The sequence below is a fragment of the Pelecanus crispus genome, chromosome Z (assembly GCF_030463565.1).
Source record: "Pelecanus crispus isolate bPelCri1 chromosome Z, bPelCri1.pri, whole genome shotgun sequence".
In the NCBI taxonomy this organism is placed as follows: Eukaryota; Metazoa; Chordata; class Aves; order Pelecaniformes; family Pelecanidae; genus Pelecanus; species Pelecanus crispus.
Window position 1 is genome coordinate 86,244,673 of NC_134676.1, and position 15,726 is coordinate 86,260,398.

The following is a 15,726-nucleotide window of genomic DNA, read 5'->3' on the forward strand; positions in this document are numbered from 1 at the left end:
AGACAATCAGGAAAAGAAAGTAAAATTCCTGGGTTGAGATAAAGGCAGTTTAACAGGACAGAAGAGAAAGGGGGTTTGGGGGGGAATATACAAAGCAAGTGATGCACAATGCAATTGCTCACCACCCGCCGACCGATACCCAGACAGTTCCCGAGCAGTGATCGTAGTCTCCTGGCCAACCCCCCCCAGTTTCTATACTGAGCATGCCATCATATGGTATAGAACACCCCCTTGGTCAGTTTGGGTCTACTATCTTGGCTGTGTCTGCTCCCAGTTTCTTGTGCACCTGGCAGAGCATGGGGAGCTGAAAAAGTCCTTGACTGGCATAAGCAGTACTCAGCAACAGCTAAAAACATCAGCGTGTTATCAACATTCTTCTCCTACTAAATCCAAAACACAGCACTATGCCTGCTGCTAGGAAGAAAATTAACTCTATCCCAGCCGAAATCAGGACACCGGGATTTGCCGATGTCTAGACAGGGCACCGCGTCATTCCAGAGCATTTGATAGCTTTAGCTGGACTTTGCTGAACAACACAAGTGTCCCTGGTGCCTTTCAGAGTCTCGGACGGCTTTTACTGGGCTTTGTTGAGTCCTCTGTAGGGCTCTGCCCACCTTCAGAGCACCAAAAGCCTTTTGTCGGGACTTACCGATGCCCAGACAGGGCTCTGCTTCGTTCCAGAGCATCTGATGGCGTTAACTGGGCTTTGCTGCAGAGGGCAAGGGGCCATGCTGCCTTCCAGACCGTCTGATGGCTTTTGCTGGGCTTTGCCAAGGTCCCCAAGGGCCCTGCTTCTCTCAAGAGTTCCCTAAGGTTTTTGCTGGGCTTTTCTGAGGCTTGTGGGGGTCTTTGCTGACCGGAGTGCCCCAGGGCTTTTGCTGGGATTAACCTATATCCAGACAGGGCTCTGCTTCATTCCATATGATCTGACAGCTTTAGCTGGGCTTTGCCAAGGACCGCAAGAGGGTTCGGGTTAGGGGTTAGGATTAGGGTCCTTTAGGGTTAGGGTTAGGGTTAGGGTTATGGTTCAGGTTCAGGTTAGGGGTTAGGGTCCATTAGGGTTAGGGGTTATGGTTAGGAGTTAGGGTTAGGAGTTTGGGTTAGGGTTATGGTTCAGGTTCAGGTTAGGGGTTAGGGTTCAGGTTCAGGTTAGGGTTAGGGTCCATTAGGGTTAGGGGTTAAGGATTAGGAGTTAGGGTTAGGGTTAGCGTCCATTAGTGTTAGAGTTAGGGTTAGGGTTAGGGTTCAGGTTCAGGTTAGGGGTTAGGGTTAGGGTTATGGTTCAGGTTCAGGTTAGGCGTTAGGGTTAGGGTTAGGGTCCATTAGGGTTAGGGGTTAGGGTTAGGGTTAGGGATTAGGGTTAGGGGTAGCATCCTGGCACCTTTGGTGTGGGCGAAACTGATAGGCACTTGAAATTCTGGAGCTGGGCTCTTTTGAGAGTGAGAGAGAGAATGTTCTGGCTGAGAGGAGGCTCGTCAAGCCAGAGCCTCAGTGTTTGTGGGGCTGTGGAAGCGCTGCCAAGGGAAGGTGAGGAGCAGCAAGAGCTTTGAGTCCTGGCACCTTTGGTGTGGGAGAAATGGCTGGACATTTGCAATTTTGGAGCTGGGCTTGGGCAAAAATGTGCTTGAGAGTGTGAGAGAGTGTTGGGACCATTCGGAGGCAAGCTAAGATGGATGGAGTGATAAATAGCAAGGGAACAGGACAGAGAGGCAGGAAATTTAAAAAAAATACTCAAGGGAGCTGTGTAGATGGATATTGGAAAGAGAAAATAAAAAGTGATGGGCTACAGGGCTTGCTGCAACACGAGGGTCTCGCTGAAATATGAGGGGTGGGTGAAATATGAGGGAGTCATCAAAACAGGAGGGTGGCAAAACAGGAGGGGGTGGATGAAACAGGACAGGCTTGCCAAAACAGAGCGGGGGGGTCACTGAAATATGAGGGGCTGCCAAAACTGGCAGGGTCTGGCAGGGGAAATGCCTACCCCCACCTGCCACCATCATTTCCCCTGCCAGCCCCTGCTTCCCGGCGACATTTCCCCCACCTGCCACCAGCATTTCCACTGCTGACTTCTGCCTGCCACCGATTTTCCCACTGCTTACTTATGCCTGCCGACACTTCCACTTTTGTCTGCAAGAATAAGTCAAATGTCTGCAAGAATAAGTCGAACCACCCACCAACACACACAATTTCAGCTCCTGCCAGATGACTCCAATACAGGTAGAGACAGATAGAGCTCAGAAAACTCAGCCCCACCAATGCCAAAGGAGGTATGGGTAGATCTGAGCCGACGATAGACATCTTTGGGGTGCCAGCTACCACATAGAAACATACTGTAAGAGGGAAAGCAAACAGGCGTGGTGGTGCAGCCCCCCAGGCCACGCCGAGATGCCAGGATAAGCCCCTGTTGTGCTGTTATCTTGGTCAGGACGACTTGGGTGCCAGGCAATCGCTGGCCACACCTGGGCTATCTGCTGCCTGAATGGTACATCAGGACCACCCTGAGATCTCTGCATAAGCCTATCATCTCAGGATAACCCTATCATGCTGTCATCTTGGTCCTAATGGCTTGGGCAATCTCTGGCCACACCTGGGCTATCTGCTGCCTGAGTTGTGTACCAGCAGGACTCGGCAGGAATTGTGGCCAGAATGTAAATTACTGACCGAAGCCAATCATCTCCAGATCCTATAAATAGTGACCCAAGAGGGAGACCTCTTGGAGCTCTCTGGGACGGCAGCGGGCTGTGTGACCCAGTGTCTCCCCCTGAGCTGGGACGCCTCTCAGGGTAGATTTTGCGAGGATTGAAGGATTGTCCATCGATTTCACGAGGACTCAAAAGCCTGACTTGGTGAGGTTCACTGACCGTCCCTTGATGAATGCTAGCACATAGAAGTGAGTAATTCATGAAACTCATGAAAAGGGAAATTTCGATCACAGGTTAACCTCGATGTGTGCGTGTGTATGTGCAATTTGGCTATATATATATATCCATATATACTATCCCTACTCACATAAACCGTTGACCAAGTCTGAGACTAAGATTGGACCCAGCCGCACCTCGACTCTTCTCTGAAAGGAGTTTAGAAAGCAAGGGGGTCTGTTCTGAACCTTGGGACTCAACGGGAGGGTCCCCCTTATCCCCTGCACCCACGATCCCCCTGTGAATCATTCCAACTCGAGTGTAGCTGAATTCTCCTTTGTGCTCTTCCATGTAAGAGAGGGAACCTCACCATTCTCGAATCTTTAACTTAAAGTCGCTATCTTGATTGCAACAAATTCCATCAATTCGCTGCTTCAAATTGGCTGATGCTTAAGTCCTGTTAAGAATTATACAACCTCATGCTGCGATCTATTTCAAAGTATTAATAAATCTTAAACCGCTGCTAACCAAAGCCGTGTAAAAAAATCACATTCGCGACAAATTGGTGTAGCCGGCAGGATCCACAAATCTGTGTTCGCGACCACAGGCTGCTGCGGAGCACAAAGGTGGCTTCGGCAAAAGTTCTGAGAGAAGAAGGGGCATCGTCGCAGGGATGGGAGAGGTCCTGAAGGGGCCGGAGGGACCAAAGAAGTCTCGGGGATGCAATGAGCTCAAAAGGGAATTGAACAAAGTACAGATGTCCTCAGGGGACCGGGGACCGAACGGAGGCACACCGAACGGGTGAGAGGACAGAAGGACTGACCAGGGTAACAGATGGGGACTCGGGCAGGGTTCTGAGGGGGAAAGAGGGGTGCAAAGTGCCCTCCTGAGCTGGAACGGGGCTCGGGGGCACAGGGGATGTCTCGTGAGAGCTCGGCAAAGGGAGCCGACGAGCCCCGAGGGGGGCCGAGAGACCAAAGAAGCCCCAGAGATAACAATGAGGAACTCCGACGGGGATTTCAGCAAAGTAGAGGTGTCGTCGGGGGGCCGGGGGCTGAATGAAGGCATCCTAAATGGCAAAGCGTGAGATAAGAGCGCTCTGAAATGCACCAAAAAAAACCCCAAAATCAAAAGGGAGCTCAAGTGCTACAAGAGTGCTGTGGAGTACGAGAAAGGACTCAGAAGACATCGTTATAGAGAGTAGAGGAATTAGGAGGGGGCAGGGTAAGAAAAGAAGGCTCGGAGACATGGTGAGGGGCTTGGGGTCTCAGGAGGGCGTCTGGGCAAGCTACAGGCGACCGAGCGAGAGAGGAACCGAACAGACACCCTCGACGGCGGAGAGAAAGCTAAAGGAGGCTCTGACGGAACAAGAAAAATGGGAGGTGAAGTGCTACACGGTGCTGTGGAGAACGGGGCTTTGGACATAAAGAACATTTTAAACTTGAGGGGAGTACCAGCAGATGAGAAGGAATTGAGCCCACACGGGGGCCCTGCTGCCTCCCAGAGCACCCCAGGGCTGGGGCCAGGCTTTGCCCAGGCTCGCACAGAGCCCGGCTGCCTCCACCTGACCCTGACCTTGACCCAGCCGCCTCCAGCTGACCCTGACTGTGACCCGGCTGTGCCCAGCTGACCCTGACCTTGACCCAGCCGCCTCCAGCTGACCCTGACTGTGACCCGGCTGTCCCCAGCTGACCCTGACCTTGACCCAGCCGCCTCCAGCTGACCCTGACTGTGACCCGGCTGTGCCCAGCTGACCCTGACCTTGACCCAGCCGCCTCCAGCTGACCCTGACTGTGACCCGGCTGTGCCCAGCTGACCCTGACCCTGCCCGGCCACCTGCAGCTGACCCTGACCTTGACCCGGCTGCCCCCAGCCCGGCTTCTCTCCAGAGCGCAAGGGGAATGCGTATCCATGGGCGGGGCCTGTCGCTAGGGGCGGGGGCCATTCCACTGCTTGTTGGTCTCCATGGGCGGGGCCTGTCGCTAGGGGCGGGGGCCGTTCCTGTCCATGGTAAGCTCTATGGGCGGGGCCTGTCGCTAGGGGCGGGGCGATACTTTCCTGGTTGGTCTCCATGGGCGGGGCCTGTCGCTAGGGGAGGGGCGATACGTTCCTGGTTGGTCTCCATGGGCGGGGCCTGTCGCTAGGGGCGGGCCACTCCGTGCCCAGTCCGTCTCTATAGGCGGAGCCTGTCGCTAGGGGCGGGGGCCGTTCCTGTCCGGCTAAGCTCTATGGGCGGGGCCTGTCGCTAGGGGCGGGGCCTCTCCGCTGCCGGGCGGCCTCCATGGGCGGGGCCTGCCGGGTGGGCGTGGTCTCCCGCCCTCCCGCGCCGTTGCTGGGGGCGGGCCAGGCCCCGGAGGAGGGAGGGGCTCTTCGCGAAGTGCCGGGCGCGCTTCCGGCGGGGCGGTGGGTGAACCGGAAGCGCTGCTGGCGGCGGCCGGTGACCCGGAAGCGCTGCGCGGGGCGGGGCTGTGGCGGATGATGGCGGCGGAGGAGCCTCAGCAGAAGCCGGAGCCGCTCGGCGGCGACGCGGACGGTACCGACGGGTCCCGGCCGGCGCTCCCCGGGGCCGCCCCCCCGGGTCTCCCCCTCCGTCCCGGCAACCCCCCGGGAGCAGCCGGACCGGGACCCCCCCGGCGCCCTACAGGGGACCCTGCGCTGTGGCCCTGTTCCCCCCCATAGGGCCCCTAATACCGCTATAGCCCCCCCCCCACGGCACCCCCATGGTTCCCCGGTACGCCTAAAGGCCCCCCCTGAAGCCCCCCCGTAGCACCCTGATACCCCTATAGGGCTCCCCATAGCATCCCGATACCCCCTGTAGCACCCCAGGACCCCCATAGGGCTCCCCCGAGCACCTCAGTGTCCCCTGCAGCACTCCAGTACCCCCCATAGACCCCCCAGTAGCACCCCCGTCTCTCCCATAGCACCCCAATACCCTCATAGGCCCCCCTAGCACCCCAGTACCCACCTATAGGTCTCCTATGGTACCCTAATGCCACTATAGCTCGCCCCAGTGCCCCAATGCTGCCTACAGGGTCCCTATAGCACCCCAGCACCCACACAGTCCCCCCCCGGCACCCCAGTACCCCCCAATAGCACCCTAATCGCCCCCTCAGAGGCATCTCCCCGGGGTCCTGCCACCCCCAACCCTCCCCAGGATCCATTTTGGGGGTGCCCACCCACCCCACTCCCCCAAAGCCATTGCAGGGGTGAAGAGACCATGGGGGGGCCCCTATGAAATCAGGGCCCCCCCCGAACCCCAATATCATCCCCAAAGGTGTGAACTGCTTGGCCTACGATGAGGCCATCATGGCGCAGCAGGACCGGATCCAGCAGGAGGTGAGAAACCTCCCCAACTCCCCCCCAAAACCTCCTTGGGGAGTCCCCAGTTTGCTCCCCACCCCCTTTGGGGGGTCCCCCCAATCCTGACCCCCCCCCTTTGGGGTGCAGATTGCAGTGCAGAACCCGCTGGTGTCGGAGCGGCTGGAGTTGGCGGTGCTGTACAAGGAGTACGCCGAGGACGACCACATCTACCAACAGAAGATCAAGGTGGGCACCAGTATGGGACTGGGGGCACCTTTAAGGCACCAGTAGGGTCCGGGGGCACCTTTAAGGCACCAGTACGGGACCGGGGGCACCTTTAAGGCACCAGTACGGTCCAGGGGTGCCTTTAAGGCACCAGTACGGGGCCGGGGGCGCCTTTAAGGCACCAGTACGGGGCCGAGTGCGCCTTTAAGGCACCAGTACGGGGCCGAGTGCGCCTTTAAGGCACCAGTACGGGGCCGAGGGCGCCTTTAAGGCACCAGTACAGGGCCGGGGGTGCCTTTAAGGCACCAGTATGGTGCTGGGAGCAGCGCTGCGACACCAGTATGGCGCTGGGAGCCTTTAAAGGGCACCAGTAAGGGACTGGGAGCAGCTGTGGGGTACCAGTATGGGACTGGGAGCCTTAAAAGGCACCATGTCCCCTGGGGTGTCCCTATGCCCCCCAGCTGTCCTGTTGTCCCCCCGTCTGACCGTCACTCCCCCCCAGGACCTGCTCCAGAAGTATTCCTACATCCGGAAGACGCGGCCAGACGGGAACTGTTTCTACCGAGCTTTCGGCTTCGCCCACCTGGAGGCTCTGCTGGAGGATGGCCAGGAGCTGCAGCGGTGCGCCACGCTCGGGGACCTCTCGGGTGCCCGGGTGTCCGTCCCTGTCCCCCCCCCCCAGACACCTGGGTCCCCCCGGACACCTGGGTGTCCCCCACCCAAGTCCTCTGGGTCCCTCTTGGTCCCCCCTGGGTCCCCCACCCAGGTGCCTGGGTCCCCCCTGGGCGTGTGTCCCCAAGCCCCCTGGGTTGCCCTTGTCCCCTCCCTGCCCCGCATGCCCGGGTGTCCCCCCCCCCGCCGCCCGGGTGTCCCTCCCGGACACCTGGTTCCCCCCCTGGACGCCTGGGTCCCCCCCCCAGGTTCAAGGAGGTCTCCGCCCGCAGCAAGGAGGAGCTGGTGGCACAGGGCTTCACCGAGTTCACCATCGAGGACTTCCACAACACGGTGGGGACACAGGGACGGGGGGCACGGGACACGGGGGGGGACGTGGGGACACGGGAGGGGACACGGTCCCTGTGACCCCATGAGGGTCCCTCTGACCCCATGTGTGACCCCGTGACGGTGCATGTAACCCCACGTATGGCCCTGTGACTGCACGTGTGACCCCGCATGTGCCTCCGTGACGGTGCGTGTGACCCTGTCTGTGACCCCACGATGGCACATGTGCCCCCGTGAAGGCGCACGTGATCCCACACATGGCCGCAGTCTGCCCCCTGACACGCGTGTACCCCCTGACACGCGTGTTCCCATCAGTTCATGGAGCTGATCGAGCGGGTGGAGCGCCGCGTGCCGCTGCCGGAGCTGCTGGCGGCCTTCAACGAGCCCAGCACCTCCGACTACCTGGTCGTCTACCTGCGCCTGTTGACCTCCGGCTGCCTCCAGCGCCATCACCGCTTCTTCGAGCAGTTCCTGGAGGGCGGCCGCAGCATCAAGGAGTTCTGCCAGCAGGTCAGGGCCTCGCACGGGCCACGCGCCGCCTCCCAGCACCCTGGCACGGCTTCGCTTGCTCCTCGCGTGGTCTCCTGTGGCCCTTGTTGCAGCATCACGCAGCCTTGCGTGGCTTTGCGCGGCCTCGCACGGGTCTCGCGTCACCGTCTGGGGCCCCTGCATGGCTTCACGTGCTCCTCACAGGGTCTCTTGTGTGGCGTCTTGCAGCATTGGATGGCTTTGCATGGATTTGCGCGGCCTCATGCGGGCTTTGCACCACCTCCCAGCACCCTCGCGCAGCTTCGTATAGTCCTTATGGGGCCTCCTGTGGCTTTTGGTGGTGTCTTGCAGCGTTGTGCAAGCTTGCGCGGCCTCAAACTGCCCTTGCACGGTCTCGCACAAGCCTTGCACGGGGCTCTCAGCACATCCCAGGGCCCATGCGTGGCTTCACGTGGCCCTTGCGTGGCATCATGCAGCTTTGTACGGCCACTTACTGCCCTCGCACGGTCTCACGCCGCCTGCCAGCACTCGCACAGCTTGACGTGGCCCTTGTATGGCACCGTGTGGCCTTGCACGGCCTCCAGTGGCCCTTGCGTGGTCTTGCACAGCCTCACGCTGCCCTTGCACAGCTTTGCGCAGCCTCCCATGGCCCTTGCGCAGCCCTCCTGCAGGCTTGCACGGCCTTGCACAGCCTCGCGCTGCTGTTGCGTGGCCTTGCACTGCCCTCGCGCAGCCTCTTACGGCCTGCGGTCGCCATTGCACGACCCTCACCCGGCTTTGCACGGCCTGGTGCAGCCTGGCGTGGCTTTGGACGGCCTCTGGCGGCCCTCGCACGCCCGCCAGCCACCCATGCGTCAGCTCTCCCGCGGCTTTGCACGCCCCCCGCTCTGCCTTTGCACGCCCTCGCACGGCCTCCGAGTGCCCTTGTCTGCCCCCAGTGCCCCCGAGTGCCCCTCGCGCAGCCCCTGACCGCCTCTTCCCCCTACAGGAGGTGGAACCCATGTGCAAGGAGAGCGACCACATCCACATCATCGCCCTCGCACGAGCCTTGCACGTCTCCATCCTGGTGGAATACATGGACCGGGGGGAGGGCGGCGCCACCAACCCCCACGTCTTCCCCGAGGGCTCCCAGCCCCGCGTCTGCCTCCTCTACCGCCCCGGCCACTACGACATCCTCTACAAGTGAGCTCCCGCCTCGCATGAGGCCTTGCACAAGGCTGGCGGCGCCTCGCACGGGCCTGGCGCAGCTTCCCGAGGTCACGCCGGGGTTTTGCACGGGGCCCGTGGCTGCCTCGCGTGACCTCGCGCAGCTTCGTGCGACCCTCGCACGGGCCTCACGCAGCCCCTGCGGGCGCTCGTGCAACCCTCGCACAAGCCCTCGTGCGGCCTTGCACGAGCACCCCCCTCCTCCCCCCAATAAAGACGGGTCCCCACTCACTGTGCACATTTCTTTGGGGGGGGGTGTCACACAGAGGGGACCCAGGCATTCGGGGTCAAGGTCTCATGGGACTCGGGGAGGGGGGAGATGGGGCTGGGAGGGGGCGGGTGGGGGGCAGGGGGGGCATTTGGGTAATTGGGGGGTGGGGGGAGGCAGTTGGGGGTCCAGGGGGGCACCTGGGGGTAGGGGGGGGCAGTTGGGACCTACTTAGGGGACAATCGAAGGGGCTGGGGGGGGCAGTTGGGGGACGGGCGTCACTTGGGACCCCCCCAGGGGCAGTTGGGGGGTGGGGGCAGCAGCCGGCGGTCCAGGGCCTTGTCCTGCCCCAGGAGGCCACGGAGCACAACCTGCTCCCCCTGCCACGCGCGTGTGCAACACGTCCTGGGACCCCCCAACGGCCCCTGGGGACCCCGGACGGGGGCCCCCAAATTCCCCCTGAAGCCCCTCAGTGTCCCCTCCCCCACTTTTTGAAGTTGCAGGGATCCACGGGGGGGTGGAGCGAGACCCCTCGTGTGAGGGGGTCCTCGTGCAAGGGCTCCCTGTGCGAGGTGTGTCCTCGTGCAAGCCCGGTCCCCATGGTGCCCCTGTCCTCGTGCAAGCCTGGTCCTTGTGCAAGGGCCATCCCCGTGTGATGGGTGCCCCTGTCCTTGTGCAAGGGCCATCCATCCCTGTGTGATGGGTGCCCCGTCTTCGTGCAAGCCCGGTCCTCGTGCAACAGCCATCCCTGTGTGATGGGCGCCCCTGTCCTCGTGCAAGCCTGGTCCTCGTGCAACAGCCATCCCCATGTGATGGGTGCCCCTGTCCTCGTGCAAGCCTGGTCCCTGTGCAAGGGCCATCCATCCCCATGTAAGCCTGGTCCTCGTGCAACAGCCATCCCCGTGTGATGGGTGCCCCTGTCCTCGTGCAACAGCCATCCCCGTGTGATGGGTGCCCCTGTCCTCGTGCAAGCCCAGCCCCCGTGTGAGGCTGTGCCCACGTGGTGGGGTGTCCCTCGTGCTACCCTCACCCTCTCCGTGTGCAAGGCAGTCCCCGTGCGCAGCACAGCCGGGGGCACGAGGGCCCCCTGCCCCCCCCCCCCGCACCAGCCCCAGTGACCCCGTGTGCACCCCGTGGGGTCCCGTGCAAGCCCCCGTGCAAGCGCTCGTGCGAGCTCTCGTGCGAGCCCCCATGACGCCATATGTGAGCCCTCGTGCAAGCGCTCGTGCGAGCCCCCGTGATGCCACATGTGAGCCCCCGTGCAAGCGCTCGTGCGAGCCCCCGTGCAAGTGCCCCCACCGCGAAGCGGGGGTCCGGGGGTCCCGGGAGTGCGGGAAGGACCCAGGTGCCCTGCGGGGGGGTTCTGAGCCCCCCGCCCCCCCCCCCCCCCGCTCCGGATTTCCAGCCCCCCGGATTCCGCCCCCTCCTCCGCATCCCCCCCCGCCCCCATCCCCCCCGGGTCCCCCCGCGCTCCCGGGTCCCCGCGCACCGGGAGGCGGCGCTGCCCCCCCCCCCCCCCCTCCGCCGCCTTCCCACGCCCGCAGCCGCCGCCGCCAGCACCGGGCCCGACCGCGCCGGCCGGTACCGACCCCGGTAAGGGCCCCCCCCTCCTCCCTCAACCCACCCCCACCCCCCCGGGACCCCCCAAAACCTCCCCTCCTCCCCCCCTGCATCCCCATCCCCCCCCCGCCACCAGCGATGCTCCGGCCCGCGGGAGGGACCCAGGTGGCCGGGAGCTGGGCCCATCCCCCCCCCGGTACCACCGGAGCGACCCCCCTCCCTCCATGAGACCCCCCCCCAATCGCTCTGCCCCCCCCCCGAGCCCCCCAAAACCGCCTCACACCCCAACCCCCCCCCCCGGTACCCGGGGATGCTCCAGTCGGGGGGAGGGGCCCAGGCGTCCGGGAGGGGGGAGGGGAAGGGACCCAGGCGTCCGGAGGCCTGACCCCCTGCCATGAGACCCCCCTGGCCCCCCCAAGCCCCCCCAGCCCCCCCGGAGCCCCCCAAAACCCGCCGGTACCCAGGGATGCTCCAGCCAGAGGGAGGGACCCAGGCGTCCGGGGCGACCCAGGCAGCCGGGAGGGGAGGGGAAGGGGCCCAGGCATCCGGGGGCCTGACCCCCCCCAGACTCCCCCCGATTCCCCCAGCCCCTCCCGAACCCCCAAAACCCCTCTAACCCCCCCTCATGCTCCCCGGTACCCAGGGGTGCTTCAGCTGGAGGGGGGGGGCCAGGCGCCCGGGGAAGCGACCCCCCTCCCCCATGAGACCCCCCCCGGGCCTCCCAAAGCCTCCCTGACCCCCCCAGCCCCTCCCGGAGCCCCCCAGATCCCCCGCCCCCCCGGCAGACAGGGGCACTCCAGCCGGCGGGGGGGCCCGCGGGGACCCTGGGGTGGGGGGGATTAACGGGGGGCTGCGATGGGGGGCAGCCCCCGGGGGCCTGGGTGCCCTGGGGGGGTCACGTCACCCCCCCCTCGTGTGAGGCCTCAGCGAGGCCGGGGCTGACGCAAGGGCGACCCTGGGGCACGAGGGTCCCCGAGGGGCATCCCCTGACGAGCTGCTGCTAATTAGGGGTGGTTCGTTAGGGGCGCTGGTAACGAGCACCCGCGGGAGGGCAGGGTGGAGGCCTGGCCCGGATGCCTGGGTCCTGGCGGGCGTCGCACGAGGGTGGACGTCGCACGAGGGCTCGTGTCTCACGAGGGCTCGTGTCGCACGAGGACCTACCCGGCTGACGACCCCTCTTCCCCCAAAGCGGCCCCCCCGGCGGGGGGGGGCCATGGAGCTCTGGAGCCGGTAGCGGTGGTCTCGCACGAGGACCCGTCGCACCAGGACCCGTCGCACCAGGACCAGCTTCGCGGGCAGGCACAGGACCCAGGTGGGCCCCCCCGGGCCCCCTAAGCGGGGGGAGGGGGTCGGGGGGGTCCCTGCCCTATAGATGGGGTGGGGCGGGGGGTGCAGCACCCAGACGCCTGGGTCCCCTGGGGGGGCTGGGGGGTCCCTGCCCGATGCACAGCGTCAGCGGGGGGTGCAGGACCCAGGCGACCGGGTCCCCCCCCCCTGCTTACCGCCTCCCCCCCCACAGGACCCCCCCTCCTCCCATGGCCGCCTCTTCCCCCCGCCGCCTCCTCCTCCTCCTCCTCCTCCTCCCCCTCCCTCCCCCCACCTGGGCCCTGACAGCCTTCGCCCTGGCTGCCCTGCGGGGGGGGAGCCCCCCCCCGTTCCACTCCCCCCTCCTAAGCATCGTCACCGCCGTCGCCGTCGTCGCCGTCACCGCCGCCGCCTGTCCCGCCGTCTGCCGCTGCGCCGGCGGCCGCGTCTACTGCAACGACCGGGGCTTGACGGCCATTCCCGAGGGGCTCCCCCCTGGCGCGACCACCCTCTTCCTCCAAAACAACCGCATCGGCGACGCCGGCATCCCGGCGCGTTTGGCGCATTTATCGGCGCTGAAAGTTTTGTACCTCTACGCCAACGCCTTGGAGCAATTGCCGGCGTACCTGCCGCCGGCGCTGCGGGAGCTGCACCTGCAGGAGAACAACGTGCGCGGGCTGTGCCGCCGGGCGCTGGCGCGGGCGCCGCTGCTGGAGCGCCTGCACCTGGACGACAACTCGGTCTCGGCCGCCGGCATCGAAGAAGACGCCTTCGCCGAAAACCGCCGCTTACGCTTACTGTTTTTATCCCGGAATCACCTCAGCAGCGTCCCGCCGGGGTTACCGCCGGCGCTGGAGGAGCTGCGGCTGGACGACAACCGGATTCACACCATTCCCCTCCGCGCCTTCGAGGGTCTGCCGGCGCTTCGGCGCCTGGTGCTGGACGGGAACCTGTTGGCCAACCAGCGGATGGCGGACGACACCTTCAGCCGCTTGGTCAACCTCAGCGAGCTCTCGTTAGGGCGAAACGCGTTAGCGGCGCCGCCGGCCAACCTGCCCCGCGCCCGCCTCCGCCGCCTGTCCCTGGCCGCCAACGCCATCAGCCACGTCCCCGCCGGCGCCTTGGCGCGGATGCGGTCGCTGGAGCGGCTGGATTTGTCGGACAACAACCTGACGACGCTGCCGCGGGGGCTGTTCGACGACCTGGGGAGCCTGAGCCACCTGGGGCTGCGGAACAACCCCTGGTTCTGCGGCTGCAACCTGGCCTGGCTGAGGGACTGGCTCCGCCGGCGGGCGCCGCGGGGGCTGGAGGTCAAGGGGCTGCTGTGCCAGGCGCCGGCGCGGTTACGGGGGCTGGCGGTGGGGGACTTGAGGGGGGAGATGGATGCTTGCGACGCCCCCGCCGCACCGGGCGCCGCCGCGGCGTCACCGGGCATCATGGCGGCGGCGCCGGGCGTCATGGCGGCGGCCTCGCCCGCCGTCATGGCGGCCGCGCCGGGCACCGCGGCGGCGCCGGGGGGTCCCGGCGTCCACGGGTGGTCTGTGGGTCCAAGCGGCACCAGGGGGGTCTCTGAGGGTCCGGTGGCCGCCGGCTCCCCCTGGCGCGTCCCTGCGCTTGAGCTGGCTACGGCCGGGGGGGGGGGGGCGGTGACGGAGACCCTGGTGCGGGGGGAGCGGGGGGAGTACGTGGTGACGGCTTTACAGCCGCGCGCCGCTTACCGCGTCTGCCTGTCCGCCCTCGACCCCCCCCGGCGCCGCCCTCCCCCCGCTTTGCGCCCAGGCCCGCGCCGGCGGCGAGACCCCCCCCCGCGTCACCGGGACCCCCCGCCGCCAAGGGACGCCCCCCCTGCGCTACCCCCGGCGGCGGCGGCGGGGGGGGCGGCGGCAGCGGCGGCCGGGGTGGTCTTGGGGGTCCTGGGGGGGGTGGTGGAGGAGGAGGAGGAGGGGGGGTGGGGGGGCTCCCCCCCAGCCCCCCAAAATTGGGGGGGGAGGGCTGCCCCTAAGACCCCTGCGGCCCCCCGAGGAGGGCGGCATCCGCACTGTCTTCCCCCCGCCTCCCCCGCCACCCCCCTCCCCCCCCCGCTGCCCCCCCCCGGCGCTCGGGGGTACCGGGGGGGGCGGGTGCCCCACGGCAGTGGCGGGGGAGCGGGGTCCTGAGGAGGGGGCATCCCCTCTTTCTGGGACCCTCCCCGCCATGTTGAGGACCCCCCCCTGGGGATACAGCAGGGGACCCCCCCCTGTTTTGAGGACATTTGGGGGGAACCCCCTGGGGTTTTAGGGAGCAGGGGTCCCCCTCCCCCACCTCCCTTTTGGGGGCATTTTGGCTTTTTTAAGGTGTCTTTTTGGTGCCGCTGCTTTTTGGGGGGGAGAAAAGGTGGATTTGGGGCAGGAACTGTTTGGGGGGGAGAGGATCCGGGCGTCCAGGACCCCCATGGCCTCCAAGGGGACCCAGGTGTCCGGGGCCCCCAAAGAGGACCCAGGCGTCCGGGACCCCTGGAGAGGACCCAGGCGTCCGGGACCCCCTCGACACCCACGACGTCCAAGAGGACCCAGGCGTCCGGGACCCCCAAAGAGGACCCAGGTATCTGGGACCCCCGGAGAACACCCAGGCATCTGGGACCCCCACGAAACCCACGACCTCCAAGGGGACCCAGGCATCCAGGACCCCCACAAAACCCACGACCTCCAAGAGGACCCAGGCACCCGGGACCCCCAGAGTCGGCCCAGGCACCCGGGACCCCCATGACACCCAGGACCTCCAAGAGGACCCAGGTGTCCGGGACCCCCAGAGTGGACCCAGGCACCCGGGACCTCCAGACACCCAGGACCTCCAAGAGGACCCAGGCCCCCCGGCGTGGACCCAGGCACCCGGGCCTGGACAAGAGACCATGGGGTGGGGGAGTTGGGGGGGCTGCGGGGGGACCCAGGCACCCGGGGCGGTGACCCAGGCATCTGCCCCCCCCCCCCCGGCGCGGTTTCGGGGCGGGTCTGCGCGTATCAAAGTGCCCCCCCCACCCCACGAGGTGCCTTCACCCCTTCCCCCGCCCCCCAGCCGTTGGAATTGGGGGAAAAGGACCAAAATCAGGAAAAATCGACCCAAAAGGGCCACGGTGCGCACCCCCCCCCCCCCCCCAATAAACCCAGCGGCTCCTTTTCCTGCCAGCGCCTCTTTCCCGGATGCCTGGGTCCCCCCGGCAGCGAGCGCGCGGGGGTGGGGGCGCACACGGGGGGGGTGCCCGAGGCCTCGCACGAGGGGGGTGGCAGGGGGCAAATGGGGTCACGGGGGGGCATGCAGGGGGTTACAGGGGGCAAATGGGGTCATGGGGGGCATGCAGGGGGTTACAGGGGGCAAATGGGGTCATGGGGGGCATGCAGGGGGTTACAGGGGGCAAATGGGGTCATGGGGGGCATGCAGGGGGTTACAGGGGGCAAATGGGGTCATGGGGGGCATGCAGGGGGGTCGCAGGGGGCAAATGGGGTCACTGGGGGGCATGCGGGGGGGGTCGCAGGGGGCAAATGGGGTCACGGGGGGATCCCATTCGGGGGGGGTCACACGAGGCCTTGCACGAGGGGTCAC

The 15,726-nt window shown here is 65.5% G+C and overlaps 2 protein-coding genes across 2 annotated transcripts; both read left to right on the forward strand.

Moving 5' to 3' along the window:
* Positions 1-5,333: 5,333 nt before the first annotated feature.
* OTUB1 (OTU deubiquitinase, ubiquitin aldehyde binding 1) lies at positions 5,334-9,088 on the forward strand. The gene is made up of 7 exons (XM_075726336.1): positions 5,334-5,391; positions 6,133-6,194; positions 6,306-6,404; positions 6,886-7,004; positions 7,304-7,388; positions 7,698-7,892; positions 8,860-9,088. The coding sequence occupies exons 1-7, from the start codon at positions 5,334-5,336 to the stop codon at positions 9,055-9,057; spliced, it is 816 nt and encodes a 271-aa protein (XP_075582451.1). The 3' UTR covers positions 9,058-9,088.
* A 1,388-nt stretch (positions 9,089-10,476) lies between these two features.
* LOC142596731 (leucine-rich repeat transmembrane protein FLRT1-like) lies at positions 10,477-14,895 on the forward strand. Its single transcript, XM_075727121.1, is given in 6 exon segments — positions 10,477-10,534; positions 12,035-12,157; positions 12,460-13,668; positions 13,712-13,786; positions 13,789-13,929; positions 14,759-14,895. Coding segments are annotated over 6 exon segments (1,743 nt in total).
* Positions 14,896-15,726: the final 831 nt, after the last annotated feature.